Here is a 13,432-nt window from a genome sequence, read left to right as displayed (position 1 = left end):
CTGGGCTGAGCACTTCACAATTTGGGCCGAAATGTACAACCTTCTTTCTAGGCCATAACTCATGATTTTAGGCCCAAACATACGATATATATGTAATATGTTGTGGCCATTGTTTACGCATGTATAACTTGAATGCCAAATTATGTATGTCCTAAAAGAGAAAATGAACTGAAACACTGTTCATAAACACAGTGTTCTTCCATTTGACCCCTGCTTCTTTTTTGTTATTTCAACTTTGCCCCTACTGCTTTGCTGTCAAATGAGTTCCAGTTTTGTGACGCGTGGGATCCTCGACGAGAAGCTACGCTTTTTCCAGTTCCATTCACTGATCTCAGATGGGGATCCCCTCTCTGCTCTCCTCTCCTCTCATCTCCTCTCATCTCTCACTCTTCCTCTCTCATTCTCTACTGGAAAATCCATAATCTTTCATCTTCCTCTGCTCTTCCTTTCTTTCAGCACCCCATCTCTCTCTCCGTGGAGCCTCCAAACCAAGTAGTCAGATCAACAAGCTTCAAACATGGCGGGCGCGTACTGGAGGTACAGCGACGGTGGACAACCTCCGCCGTCGTCGAAGAATTTAATCATCGGAAAGCGTCCTCCGTGTGATTACGGTTTGTTGAATGCCTCAAATTTCCCTTTATTTGGGTTTTATCTCTCCTTTTTGCCTTTGTTCGGGGTTTATAAATTGAGGTTCTTGGGGATTTTAGGGGAATTTATTAAATTAAACAAGAGTAAACATGCTGAGACTAATTCCCTCGTTGTTTGCTCTAATTCTTTATTAGAAAATAGAGGAAATCCTTTCATTTATTTGTTGAAACGATTCGGGACTAAGCCTTTTTTTTTTTTTTTGTACTGTAGAAATCCATATCATACTAATTAGAAACATACTGATGCTGTTTGATACGCACGCATCATATATATTATATATGCCATTGCAGGAAGATGTTCAACGAATGGTGGATACTGGTTTGAAGGCATATAGATTTTCCATCTCATGGTCAAGACTTATCCCAAGTATGCATGATCACCAAATTATAACTCAGATTGAACAAAACAAGTAGCTTTCACACTTAAACAATAATCGGTTTGTTTCTCTCAGATGGAACAGGACCTGTCAATCCAAGGATGTAAAATATTACAGCAATCTTATTAGTGAACTGATCAGCCATGGTAACAGTCTATCTAAATTATGTTTCTACAGTTTCCTGCATTAATAATTTTAGTAGCTGTGTCACTTATTATTAATAATTTAGTAGCTATAGTGATCTACAATTCTTTATGTTCATAATTAATTAAGTTGTTTGTTTCAACCAAGAGTCGAATCACGTGTTATTTAACACTACAGTGATCTCTCGCAGGCAATTGGTGATGAGTGTGGAGGATCGGTTAGTAGAAAAACTATGTTAGTTTCTAACATTTATGGGTGAGTTTTAAATGGGACATGCAGAAAATGGGCTTTGAGATGATCATGATGGAACACTTTTGTGGATGCAGAAAAGACTTCACTGCATCTGTAGATGCGCGGCCAAAAAACTTTGAGGATAGAGTTTTGCATTGGACTACAATGAATGAGCCTAATGTTTTTTTACTTGCAGTTTAAAATATTGGATTTCTTCCGCCACAATGATATTCTGCTCCATTTGGTGTCAACTGTTCTTGAGGACAAATATGAAATTTATATTGAGAATATCAGGTAAAAAAAATTAATAAAGCGTCCATACATGCTCTAATTGTTACACCTCTTATTAACATATATGTTGATCCAGGAAAAAGAAGGTTAGAAATCACATTGCGAGGTGTCACTCCAAAAGCTTTTTGCTTCAAAAATTTAAAACCGTTGGCAACGGCAATACTTGCCACTTTCACAAATCTCGAGGTTAAACAATTCCAAGGTTTCAACTTTTTTTTAATTTTTTTTCATTCTTCATACTCCATTTTTAATATTACAACTGTCTCAACTATGTTTTTCATCAACCCAAATATACCTGAATTGGAACTATTCAAAACGATGTATGATTTATTTTGTCATAAACTATTAAATCAAGTGCCTTTGTTATTTTTATAAACCCTCTATAAATCTGCTATGCGGCGCCATTTATACGTTTTTAATTATAATTGACTAATTTGTGATTGTGTTTGATTAGGGAAATGCAGAGAGACGGCGTTCCCAGTAAGTTTAGCAGAAATACCAAAGAAAATGAGGCAATCCAAATCAATGGTGTACAAGGTGTTCGAAACTCAATGAAAAATGAGAAAGGAGCTGTAGTTGATCAGAAAGAGCTGCAGGTTTGATAATGGTTGCACTGAATTCCTTTTGTGATGAATCAGTTTCGGGTTTTAAATAATGCTCCCTGTTTGAATTTGAAACTTTTGATTTTCCTTTCAGTTTTTGAACAAAAATTCTCCATGATGCTGATTTGCTTGCGGCAGTGTTAAGGTAAATTTTGTTACCTTCCAGAATAATTTTCAATGAATTATGTCTTCTGAGTAGTATTGAAGCCGGACATTGTATCTTTGAGAAAGTTTATGTATAGTTTCCGCAAAAGTTTATTTTGGGAGTAGCTTATATCCGTATATGGAGTTTTGCTTTTTTCCACTGTGAAATCAAACCCTTCTATGCAGTCTCTTACATTATTGATATGCTCATCTCCCAAAATGTTCATTTCTCATCTGAAGGCAGATTAGAGAAATCAACATTCTAAGTGGTCAAAAATGTTGCCCAAGGTATTTATAGGTCTTGAGTCAATCAGTGGTATGCCTTCAGCTTTGGGACTGAGAGCTTTGGCATGTGTTCGGCATCTAGATGAAAGACTCAGGATCCAGATGATAGTTGGTTTAACCTCTCCCTTGGTAGGTAAACTTAATTTGGAAGTAAAGCAACTCAATGTTTTTCATTTGTTTTTTTAGGCAAGAATGCTACTAGAGTAATGGCAGATTTATCATGTGAGTGTCATTGAAGTTTTATCTTGAATCTAAACAAGTTTTTGTCAATTGTTATTTTCAAAGGTTGTGACAGTTTGCTGGCCTAGCAGAAATTTTTGTGATCATAAAACCGTCATGTGATATTACTATTGTGAATGTTATGCAACGAAAAAAGTTTGTAAAAGGTTGCTGATCGGCCTTTGCTGCCACCAAAATAATGTATGTAAAAAGTTGCTGATCAACGATAATAGCTAGCTTGCAATTTTTTTTTTAATGTATCCTATTAAATGGATTTGCGAGCTGCAATAGTACTTAATTATTTTAGCAATTTACATTAGCAGCTTTTAATTTTTCACATTGTAACCAAGAAGCATGTATATCATGAAAAATAAAAGAAGTTCTGAAGTGACGATCGAAGAATTTAAAAGTGCAGTGCTGATTGGTGTATGTGTGCAAATATAACTGTAAACAGGAATACAAATCCATGATTGAACCCCTACTTTGGTTGTAACATGAAGTTATATTGCAGCTCATGGATTTGTATTTGAACCCCTACTTTGCTTAACCACTTTTATTTACTGGTTTTTTATTTGAGTTTATAGCACCGAGGATATAGGTGAACGGTGAAGCAATTTGGTTAACATGTTGTGAGAAGTATACTAAATGATTTTTCCTTTTTTTGTATTGTTAGAGATTGAAGATGTAAGTGTACCAAATTGGAAGCTCAAATATTGAACAATATGATTTACTTCATTTGTTAGTTGGTAAAGACTTTGTCTCTCCTCAAAACCCATTGTATTCCTTCGGCTCTTTTTTCTTGGTGAGAATTGAAATTTTATTTATCTTTCGAAACTCTAAATTGGTTGTCCTTCTCATATGAAAATTGAATATATTTTTGTGTGATTGTATTTGTATGAACAACTTAATCCACATCTTTTTCTATGTAATGTATTCTTCAAATTCCTATCTTTTGTTCATTATTACACATAAGGATGCAAATAGACTATGGTATGGAAGTGGACAGATTTTAATATGTGATATATCCTACATATATCTTTTTACCTTATTGAATATGAGGATGTAAATAGATATTTCTTTGATATGGATATAATTAGATTTTAATATATTTGCACATGTTTAATAAAGTTTTCAAACCCGCAACATCGCGCGGGTTCTATTGCTATTTCTATCTAGATTTCCTTGCTAGGAATTTTGTTTAAATTGATTATCTACATACATTTGTCATCTCATTAGAAATTCAAACATATATTTTAAGCCTTCATAGGACTAGGAGTAATATAAGATGTGGTTTGCATATTGTATATGTTGTGCCGTAAGATAAGGAACCAATGGTGCCCACCTAGTGACAGATTTTCAGTATATTGGAAATATATTACACGGGATGTACTCCTTTGTATTTTGGGTACGCACAAAACTTTTTTTTTAACAATAATGTATGTGGGATTGACCATTTCCCGATTTAGTATATTTCACATTGTAAAAATATAAAATAAAATGTATGAATTATTAACATAGGGCCTTATAACCACAACAAGTAACCCAATGGTAAGGGTGCGGACTGCAACTCTTTAATAAACAAAAAAATGTGGGAGGTCTCCGATTCAATGTTCCGAGCTGGTGAGTCTGTTTCGTTGAGGTTACGGGCATAATGAAATTTCCCATAGCCTCTTCAGGCTCCGAAAGAGTAGATAATCGTGACTTGCCATTAGTTGTCTTATTTTTGAAAGATTAAAATAAAAAAAAATCAACGTAGGGCCTCGTCATTTCCATGTGGCAATATAAGGACGTTTTTGAAGAGTATTTGTGAGTATCAATGAAAATTATGAGTCTATTTTTCGGAAGTAGGCTCCCATACATGTCTACATACTTTGTATGTGGATAAGTATAATGAAGTCAGAGTCAAACACTAGTATATGCTCATATAAGAACTTGATGGGTCAACCGTGTAAACATGGCGCCACATGATCGATTTATGTTCGAAGTCGCATACCGAATACAAGAATATACTTAACGGTGGCCTTTGAGATTAGCTAAAGTAAGTAGGAACAAGAAATAAGCTAAGATTAGATTAAGAGTTTGATTTTTGTTTTATTATAAAGGAAAAAGATAATCAAGTTACGCGATTACATGGTGACATAACACAATTACAATAATTCATTTATTATAATGCATACAATCTTTTATATCTAAAATCCTTATCCAAATACCGACCTAAAAATATTTTATATATTAGTAATAATTGTACACGTGTTATAATTTAGATAATTCATGTCACACACAGTAAGTTTTAACCAGTATTATATTAATACTCTTAAGAAGTTAATTTCCACTCTAACTTTATAAAACCACAAGAACAAAATTGTATTTAAAACGCGCAGAATAACACTTGTAGGCCCTGTTTGGCAGATCGGATAAAGGATCGGATAGGATTAGTTATACGGACTCGGGTGTTTGGCGTTTACTCGTACTAAATAAGCGCCGGATTAATTTAACCGGTCGGATAGGATAACAAGGTATACACCTGCTTAATAAAACCAACCAAAACGCCCGGATTATTTAGTCGGGGAAGAAGAATATGGGAGAGAAAGGGAGGGAGTTTGGGGGGTGTGGCGGAGAGAGCTGGGGAACAATTATTTGAGATTCTTCTGCAGTCGGGGAAGAAGAAGGGAGAGAGAGGGAGGGTGTTTGGGGGGTGCGGAGAGATCTGGGAACAAAAAAATGATTTCACTTTTTTTTTTAAAAAAAAATTTTAAGTTTGATTCCTCCTATCTAGTATAATATCAAACACAGTATAAATAATACGGTCACTAGTCCGATACTGCACCAAACACCTAACTAATTTAGTCAGTACTATCCGGTGGATATTTATCCTATCCGACAGAAATAATCAGTACAGTCCGAACTGTCAAACGAGGCCGTAGAGTGTGAACAATAAGTCCTACATTTGAAGAGAGTCTTGAGCTCTAGCCGGGTGATATTATCTACTATCTAGTACAGCAAAACACTCTCGCGAGATAATGAGATTCCTTGCAGTTCGACACACCAGATCGTGTCGCGTCTAAGTGTGATGCTGCATAAGAGTCGCAGCCTCATCCAAGATTACCCCCACAACATGGAAAGGTTTGGGAGAGTGTAGATTAATCTTGAATCAGGACTGTTAACTTGTTTGGTGTTTACACCCTACACCCTTTTATATGAAAAGTATAAACCATGCAAACCTAGCTACGTATCATTGACCTTGGAGTTTGTAGAGGATCCTCAAATCATGTCTGTTCATTATACATCGTATAGTCAGAAATCATTTTAAACATTTTTATTTAAAATTAAACATGAACAGTATCTGACGAAAATTGACCGCAGGATGTTCGATGAACGAACATGATTTGAGAATCCAAGAATTTTCACAAAAATGATCCGAAGAGGATTCTCATTCTTCATTTCACAGTGCCCCATTAGAAACTAGGTGAATCAGGTAGGGTCTACCCGAATATTTAACATGGATGATTAGGTTCTCAATGATTAAGACTTCGGACAAAATTTAGTTTTGTTTATAACGGGAGATTTTTCAATGTGACCAGAACAAAAGACGGTATGTTATATGTCATTATACAATTAAAAATAAGTTTTTTTTTTTTTTAAGTGTTCTTCCAATTATATGACATGTGGTATACTATCCGTGTTCGGTCATATTAAAAAATTCTATTGTTTATAATAAAGAAGAGTATTCCATTTGATATTTGATAATTTAATTGCATACTAGCTAATTTTTTTGGATATTTATCAAATTATACTCATACAAAATAGTAGACCTGCTATTCGTGTCGTGTTTTCCTTGTTCGTCTTGTTTTCGTGACATACCTGATATCTTAATGGGTCGCGTCATGTAACATCCGTTAATATGAATAGGTAATGTGACCTGACCCAAACTCAACCCTTTAATATTAATGGTTACATGACCCGACTCGTTATCTATTAAAAAAAGGTATTTTAAATCAATCAATAATAAAAAAAAAACGTAAAACTAAAAACGTAAGTGAGATCAAAGAATCCAACGATAAGGATTTAATCTCACGTTAATCTCACTTACATGAGATTAAATCCTAGGCTATTGTTGTAGTAAGGTTTTTTAATATTTTTTTAATTAATATAGAAGTGTGAAAAATATAAAGAATATATATAAACGCTCGTAACGACAAGCTCTACAACTTTTGTGAAGATGTCAACTTTGAAATTTGCCACCATAATCTCATAAACCATAGATTTAAATTTAACCGTTGATTGACGTTTATGTCTACTCTTCATTCTTCTCACCGAATATTGTTTTTGTAGATTTTCATTTTTGAAAACATGATCTTTTAGCGGATGCAGAAAGTTGAACGGTTTAGATCATTGATATCACGTTCAGATTTTCACGATTAGTGAAAATATTGCTCGGAGTTTATAAAGTCTTTGAAACTATATAACATCGACTCATACTTTCGTTAACTGTAAACATCGGAATGTGATCTCAACAATCTGAACTGTTTATTTTTCTGCATCCACTAAAAAAATCATGTTTTCAAAAAAGAAAATTTGAAAAAAAAAAAATCCGGTGAAAAGAATAGAGCGTAAATAACAATTAACGGTTAAATATAAATCTATAGTTTATGGATTATGGTGTCAAATTTCAAAGTTGATCTCTTCATGGAAGTTGTAAACCTTGTTATTACGAGTGATCGTGTATTTTTTTTTACATTTTTCACACTTCTACATTAATTATTATTAATTTTGCACTAAAACAATAAATATTATTCGTGAGAGTTTGGAGGGTTAAAAATCTAAAATGCGATATAGCCATCGTCTAAGCATAGAGGATGCAATCACAAGCGTTTATATATTCTTTTCACGATTTTCACACTTTTACATTAATTATTATGAATTTGATTTATTTTCAACTCCTCCTAAAAACAATGTTATAAAGGTTTGTAGAGTTTTAAAAATCCAAATGATGATATACCCATCATAAAAGTATAGAGGATGCGATCACGAGTGTTTGCATATTTTTTTCACACTTGTAAATTACTTATTATAAATTTTTTAATGTGCTTTTGGAAATTTTAAATTACTTTAATATTTTCATGTGCTTTGGATTTATGTGAGATTAAATACTATGGCTATGGTTGTAAGGTTTTTTAGTAGTTTAAAATAATCAACCTAAGTTTTTTTCTTATCGAGTTGAAACAAGTTACTTGTGGGTAAACCAACCCGATAACAACTAAACTAGTTAATGTGACATCCCACATCGCCCAGGGGTGATCCTTAAATGTATATTCCCATCTCTATCTAGCACGAGGCCTTTTGGGAGCTCACTGGCTTCGGGTTCCGTAGGAACTCCGAAGTTAAGCGAGTAGCGCGCGAGAGCACTCCCAGGATGGGTGACCCATCGGGAAGTTCTCGTGTGAGTTCCCAAAAATAAAACCGTGAGGGCGTAGTCGGGGCCCAAAGCGGACAATATCGTGCTACGGTAGTGGAGCGGGCCCGGGAAGTGGTCCCACCCGGGCCGGGATGTGACATTTGGTATCAGAGCCTAACCCTGGTCGCGAGTGTGCCGACGAGGACGTCGGGCCCCTAAGGGGGGTGGATTGTGACATCCCACATCGCCCAGGGGTGATCCTTAAATGTATATTCCCATCTCTATCTAGCACGAGGCCTTTTGGGAGCTCACTGGCTTCGGGTTCCGTAGGAACTCCGAAGTTAAGCGAGAAGGGGGCTAGAGCAATCCCATGATGGGTGACCCACTGGGAAGTTGCTCGTGAGTTCCCAAAAACAAAACCGTGAGGGAATGGTAAGCCCAAAGCGGACAATATCGTGCTACGGTAGTGGAGCGGGCCCGGGAAGTGGTCCCACCCGGGCCGGGATGTGACAGTTAACGTGTTGACTCGAAGCCAGTTATTTTTGTGCCATTTTGAGTTGGGTTAATAGTGCATTTTTGCTCACCCCCATTAATTGCTATTAAATTAGTTAAGTTTGATTAATTTAAAACACGAATCTTAAAATTTATGCTAATGTAACAACAATCAATAAAGGGATGAGCATCACCCACACTTTAAAGGGGTGAAACAAAATGCACTCTATAAAATATGTCTCGTGTGGCGTTCAAAACTGAACACTCTCTCCCTCTCATTCTTTCGCTATCATTCCACCTCTCTTCTAGACTATTTGCCTTTGTTTTCCATTGACCTTGGATTAATTATATATAATATTGATATCAACTAGTGTCATTTTTTCAGGATCCATATGGTAAGATTTTATTTGTTCATAACTAACGTCACTTTCTTATTTGTGTATGCTCAATAAAATTAAAATGCTGTCACATATTTGCACCGTAAGTTTTGTGTCTAAATTTTTAAAGAAAATAAGATAAGCAGCTGTAGTATCGGAAAACGATTTATATGGAGTGTTCTCCATTACAAGGTGTTTTGGTTTAATAATGCATTGTCATGCGTAAATTTTTCTATGACAACAAATTATTAAACCAAGTCACAGTAATTACAGTGAGCATGTTTCGTATAAGTTGTTTTGGTAATATTCACTTACATGTCAAGTTGTCAACCAAGATTTCTGGGTTTTGGGTTCAAGAGAAGAAAGAAAGAGGAGGAGAAGGGCCAATTTACAACATGGATCCGAAGTGTCAATATTTTAAGTTCTCATTCATAGATTAATCCTTGCAAAGTTCACTTTATCAAAATCCTTTAGACTGTGACCTGATAAATAGACGAATATAGTGTTGCAGATAAACAATAAAATGTTTACAGTAATAATTGAAAGGCTAAACGACTTTCGATTTAAGTGAATGTTTGCTAGGTTCATCATTATGAAATGAGCTCATATGAGTGTTTAGCACCGTATTAAATTACTAACTAGTTAGTGCTTTAGCGCTCCTATATATATATATTATATTTGGATGAGTGACTTAATGAATTTTATCAAGATCCAGAAGAAACGTGTTCCACTTAAGATCAAATAAAAATACGTAATGAATGATCAAGAATGTGCATAAGGTAGACATGTCAATTGCAACTAGTCACACACGGCAAAAGGAAGAACCACAACTACACAATTCCAATCTCATAAAAAATACAATAGAATTTATCAATCATGCAGGACACACACCAAACCAACGTGAAAGATAACTTAAGAAGACTAAACCTTGTATGTTGTAGAAATACTGTGAGGCACTACGAAGAAAGATTGCACTTTGATGATCTTACAATTGTCCGTAAAAAGACACTGCTATTGAATGAAAATACAAGTATGTATCCTTTAAATAAAACTTTGGCTTTGGTACGTTTTGAAGTACAGAAGGTGAAGACTCATATCCAATTTTGGAAGCCGACCCTTTTTTTTTCTCTCTCGTTCGCATACTGACAACTCGATATCTGGTGACCATTTTATATACAAAGAAGGAAGTAATTAGGTGAGACTACATTTTCTATTTGTGAAAAATAATGACAATCGACGATTTTAAATTGTTGTTCTATTTATACGGTAATACAATAGATAACTGAAAAAAAACTATCTAAAAGTACATGAATGTCATGAAAAATAATTGCATCCTAGAAAAAAAAAAAAAAAAAATTTCGTTTGAAGAGTATCATCGACAATAAAAAACGTAAAAAAAAAAGTACGCCTCGTTAAAAAATCACTCCAAAACAAATGCCCACACCGTGAGTTTGTTTTGTTCTCATAATGAGTTTATAATTATTATATATAATATTAGTTTTTTAAATTTGTATGACATCTTGGTTAAATTTGACACGCTAATTTTATGTACGGTAGTTTATTATTATTATTATTATTTTTTAAAAAAGAAAAACCACATAAGACAAAACTTTTGGATACGGAAAAAAGCACAAATTACAATTCGAATCAAAGAAATTAAGAGCTCGTTTGCTATTGTTGCGTTTTAATAAAAAAATTGTTTTTGTTGTGTTGTGAGGATAAGTAGCTGAAATAAAGTAATGAAGTGTTTGGTAAACTACAGTTGTAAAAGTGCTTTAAAAAAAAAACAGTGTTGTAGTGTTTGATAAATTTTTATGTAAATAGAATGACCAAAAAAGGCATAATATTAGAATTGCTATTAATTTAATTGTTGGGCAAATGAAGGTCAATTATTAAATATACCAAAAATGGCATAATACTAGAATTGCTAGAATTGCCATTACTTCAAAATATTAAATATTCGAAACTGAATTGCTATGATTCATTAGTACAACATTGTTCATGCACTTAAAATACCATCAATCAATTGATACATACTTCAATAGAATATGAATAACAATTCAAAAGTTGTGCAATGTAAAAGTAGCATAGTTAGATGCATTCATTAAACTTGCGGCTATGCTATTTCTTAATACTTGTATCTCATGTAGTCATTCGGCTTGATAATTATGGTTTTCGTCTCCATCATCACTATCATTATTACTATCGCTCTCTTCACAAAAGTTACTGGGGTCATCAAAATGGTGATTACATTCATAATGCTTCCGTATGTAGTTAAAGAGTCATTGTAGTAATTGACAACCTTCACTTGCTTATTGAAAAGCTAATTAGGCATATTACTTAAAATTGCCCATTTTTTCTTCCATACCCTAAATGTCTGTTTAATGATGCTCCTAAGAGAAGAATGCATGTTGTTGAATACCTCGGGCACCCCTACAAAAGTCCGGGAGATGATATCTTTATGGTCCCAAATACCCTCTCATTTTTCCCCCCATCTATCAAATAATATTTTCCGGTAAATTGATGCAAATGTAATAATTACACAAAATGAGTATGTGATATGATATAACAAGTATAAAGATTCCGGAAAAATAACAAGAAGATTACCACTTGGAGGCTTAGAGAAATTTAAATATGAATTTTGTAGCACCGATAGGAAAACCCTTGTATCATGTGCGGTGCCTTCCCATCTGACACAAGCAAATGTGAATTGCATGCCCAAAATTACATGCTTCCATAACATTATGAGTTGGCCTTCCTTTCCTACCAATGTATGAAACTTGACTCATAGGTGGTATTGAAGCATCAACATGTACTCCATCTATGGTACCCATAGGTCCATACAATCCTAAAAATAATATAACGTATTATAGTTACTAAAGAAGTTAGAAGAAGAGTAAATAAACTTTACCTTAAAATGAGCTAGGCATGTATCTAGTATCTCCCCTTATTTCTTGTGGAGTGTCACTAAGCACCCGATCCATTGGTGTGATAATATCTATTGTCATCTTACATACAATATCCAACATATAGAGCACCAAAAAATATCTACTAATAGTATCATCAGAATGTTGATATCTCTCTTACGCTAATCTATCTTTTCACACCGTCCCAACATATGCAAACTGCTTGTCGGTCTTAGGTGGAGGATCAATGGTTCCATCAACCAAACCGAATTTGGTCTTCGCGCTTAAGCTAATTAGCAAGACTCCGGGTATTGTAGTTGTCTCCTTGAAGTGTTATGGAAACCAATTTTCCCAAGTTGATTGGAGGGATGTAAAGTAAAAGTGTTTGAGACATCAGTGAACATCTCTAATGATTTTGGGTTTGAGACGTCAGTGGACATCATAGTTGATTTTGGGTTTGCTACTGGTTCGCCCATGGTGGCGATGTTGTCTGCTGAGGTTGCAAAAGCGATGTGGGTATTCAGAGTCACCAGAAACGATGCTACAATACCATGTTGAAAAATAGAACAGCTAGGGTTTGATGAACACCAAGACTAGGAGATAGATGGAGAGAATCCTCAAATGTTTTAATTGATTATCTTCTTTACATGGAATACAAGGTTTACACAATACAAAGTAGGCTATTCTGGGAAGTCAAATCTAAAATATCAATACATGATTTACATGGATTCAATCTAATCCTACAATCAAGGGAAATAAAATATCCTAAATAATTGTCTTCTAATTAAAACCCTAAACTATTCAGACCTACTCAACCACTCTTGTGCATAGTAAAGGCAAATTTCAATGGAGCTCACACAGCCGTACTATATTTTTTTTGGGAAATTTTATTTGAACCTATGTAACCACTTTCTACACCCAACTTACTCTCTACATCCATACTATTTTTAGTTAAATACTTCATATCTCTTTAAACCCAAATTTACTACCTAAACTAACCTCACAAACCCATTTCAAAATGTAAATTTATCTTTACACCCATTTAGAAAATAAAATCTCAAATTGAATAATTTGGTGAAGTTTCTAGTTATTTATGGGAATTATGAAAGCTTTATGGAGTTCGACTTCGGTGGAGAAGTTGAATAATTTGGTGAAGTTTCTACTTATTTATGAATCTTCCATATACTAATAATAATTTCATTTTTAGTTTCTCCTTCAGATTGTATGGCTCGAATTTGACGAATTGTTGTGTTCGTTGAGAAGACTAGATACGCAGCAATGGCAAAATAGTTAAAAAAAAAACTTCAAATTAATTAAAAATA

General features: G+C 34.3%; 1 protein-coding gene across 26 annotated transcripts; it reads left to right on the top strand.

Moving 5' to 3' along the window:
* The first annotated feature begins 236 nt into the window (after positions 1 to 236).
* On the top strand, positions 237 to 3,882 carry LOC103941616. 26 transcript variants are annotated; one of them, XM_048589824.1, is made up of 8 exons: positions 261 to 611; positions 939 to 1,014; positions 1,100 to 1,170; positions 1,359 to 1,402; positions 1,495 to 1,519; positions 1,596 to 1,693; positions 2,145 to 2,286; positions 2,387 to 3,356. In XM_048589824.1, exons 3-8 carry the CDS (start codon positions 1,168 to 1,170, stop codon positions 2,408 to 2,410), a joined length of 336 nt encoding a protein of 111 aa, XP_048445781.1. In that variant the 5' UTR covers positions 261 to 611; positions 939 to 1,014; positions 1,100 to 1,167; the 3' UTR covers positions 2,411 to 3,356. The 26 variants fall into 26 exon arrangements, 2 of the variants coding, with proteins under 2 accessions (XP_048445781.1, XP_048445782.1); XR_007260286.1 differs by lacking the exon at positions 1,495 to 1,519 and having other exon boundaries at positions 251 to 611; positions 1,359 to 1,423; positions 1,767 to 2,286; XR_007260293.1 differs by lacking the exon at positions 1,495 to 1,519 and having other exon boundaries at positions 1,359 to 1,423.
* The last annotated feature ends 9,550 nt before the right edge of the window (positions 3,883 to 13,432 follow it).

Source organism: the organism of the source record quoted next, unplaced genomic scaffold, assembly GCF_019419815.1.
Source record: "Pyrus x bretschneideri cultivar Hongxiangsu unplaced genomic scaffold, Pyrus_bretschneideri_v1 Contig3, whole genome shotgun sequence".
In the NCBI taxonomy this organism is placed as follows: Eukaryota; Viridiplantae; Streptophyta; class Magnoliopsida; order Rosales; family Rosaceae; genus Pyrus; species Pyrus x bretschneideri.
Note: the sequence above shows the minus strand (reverse complement) of the source record. Positions and strands in the feature narration are given on the sequence as shown.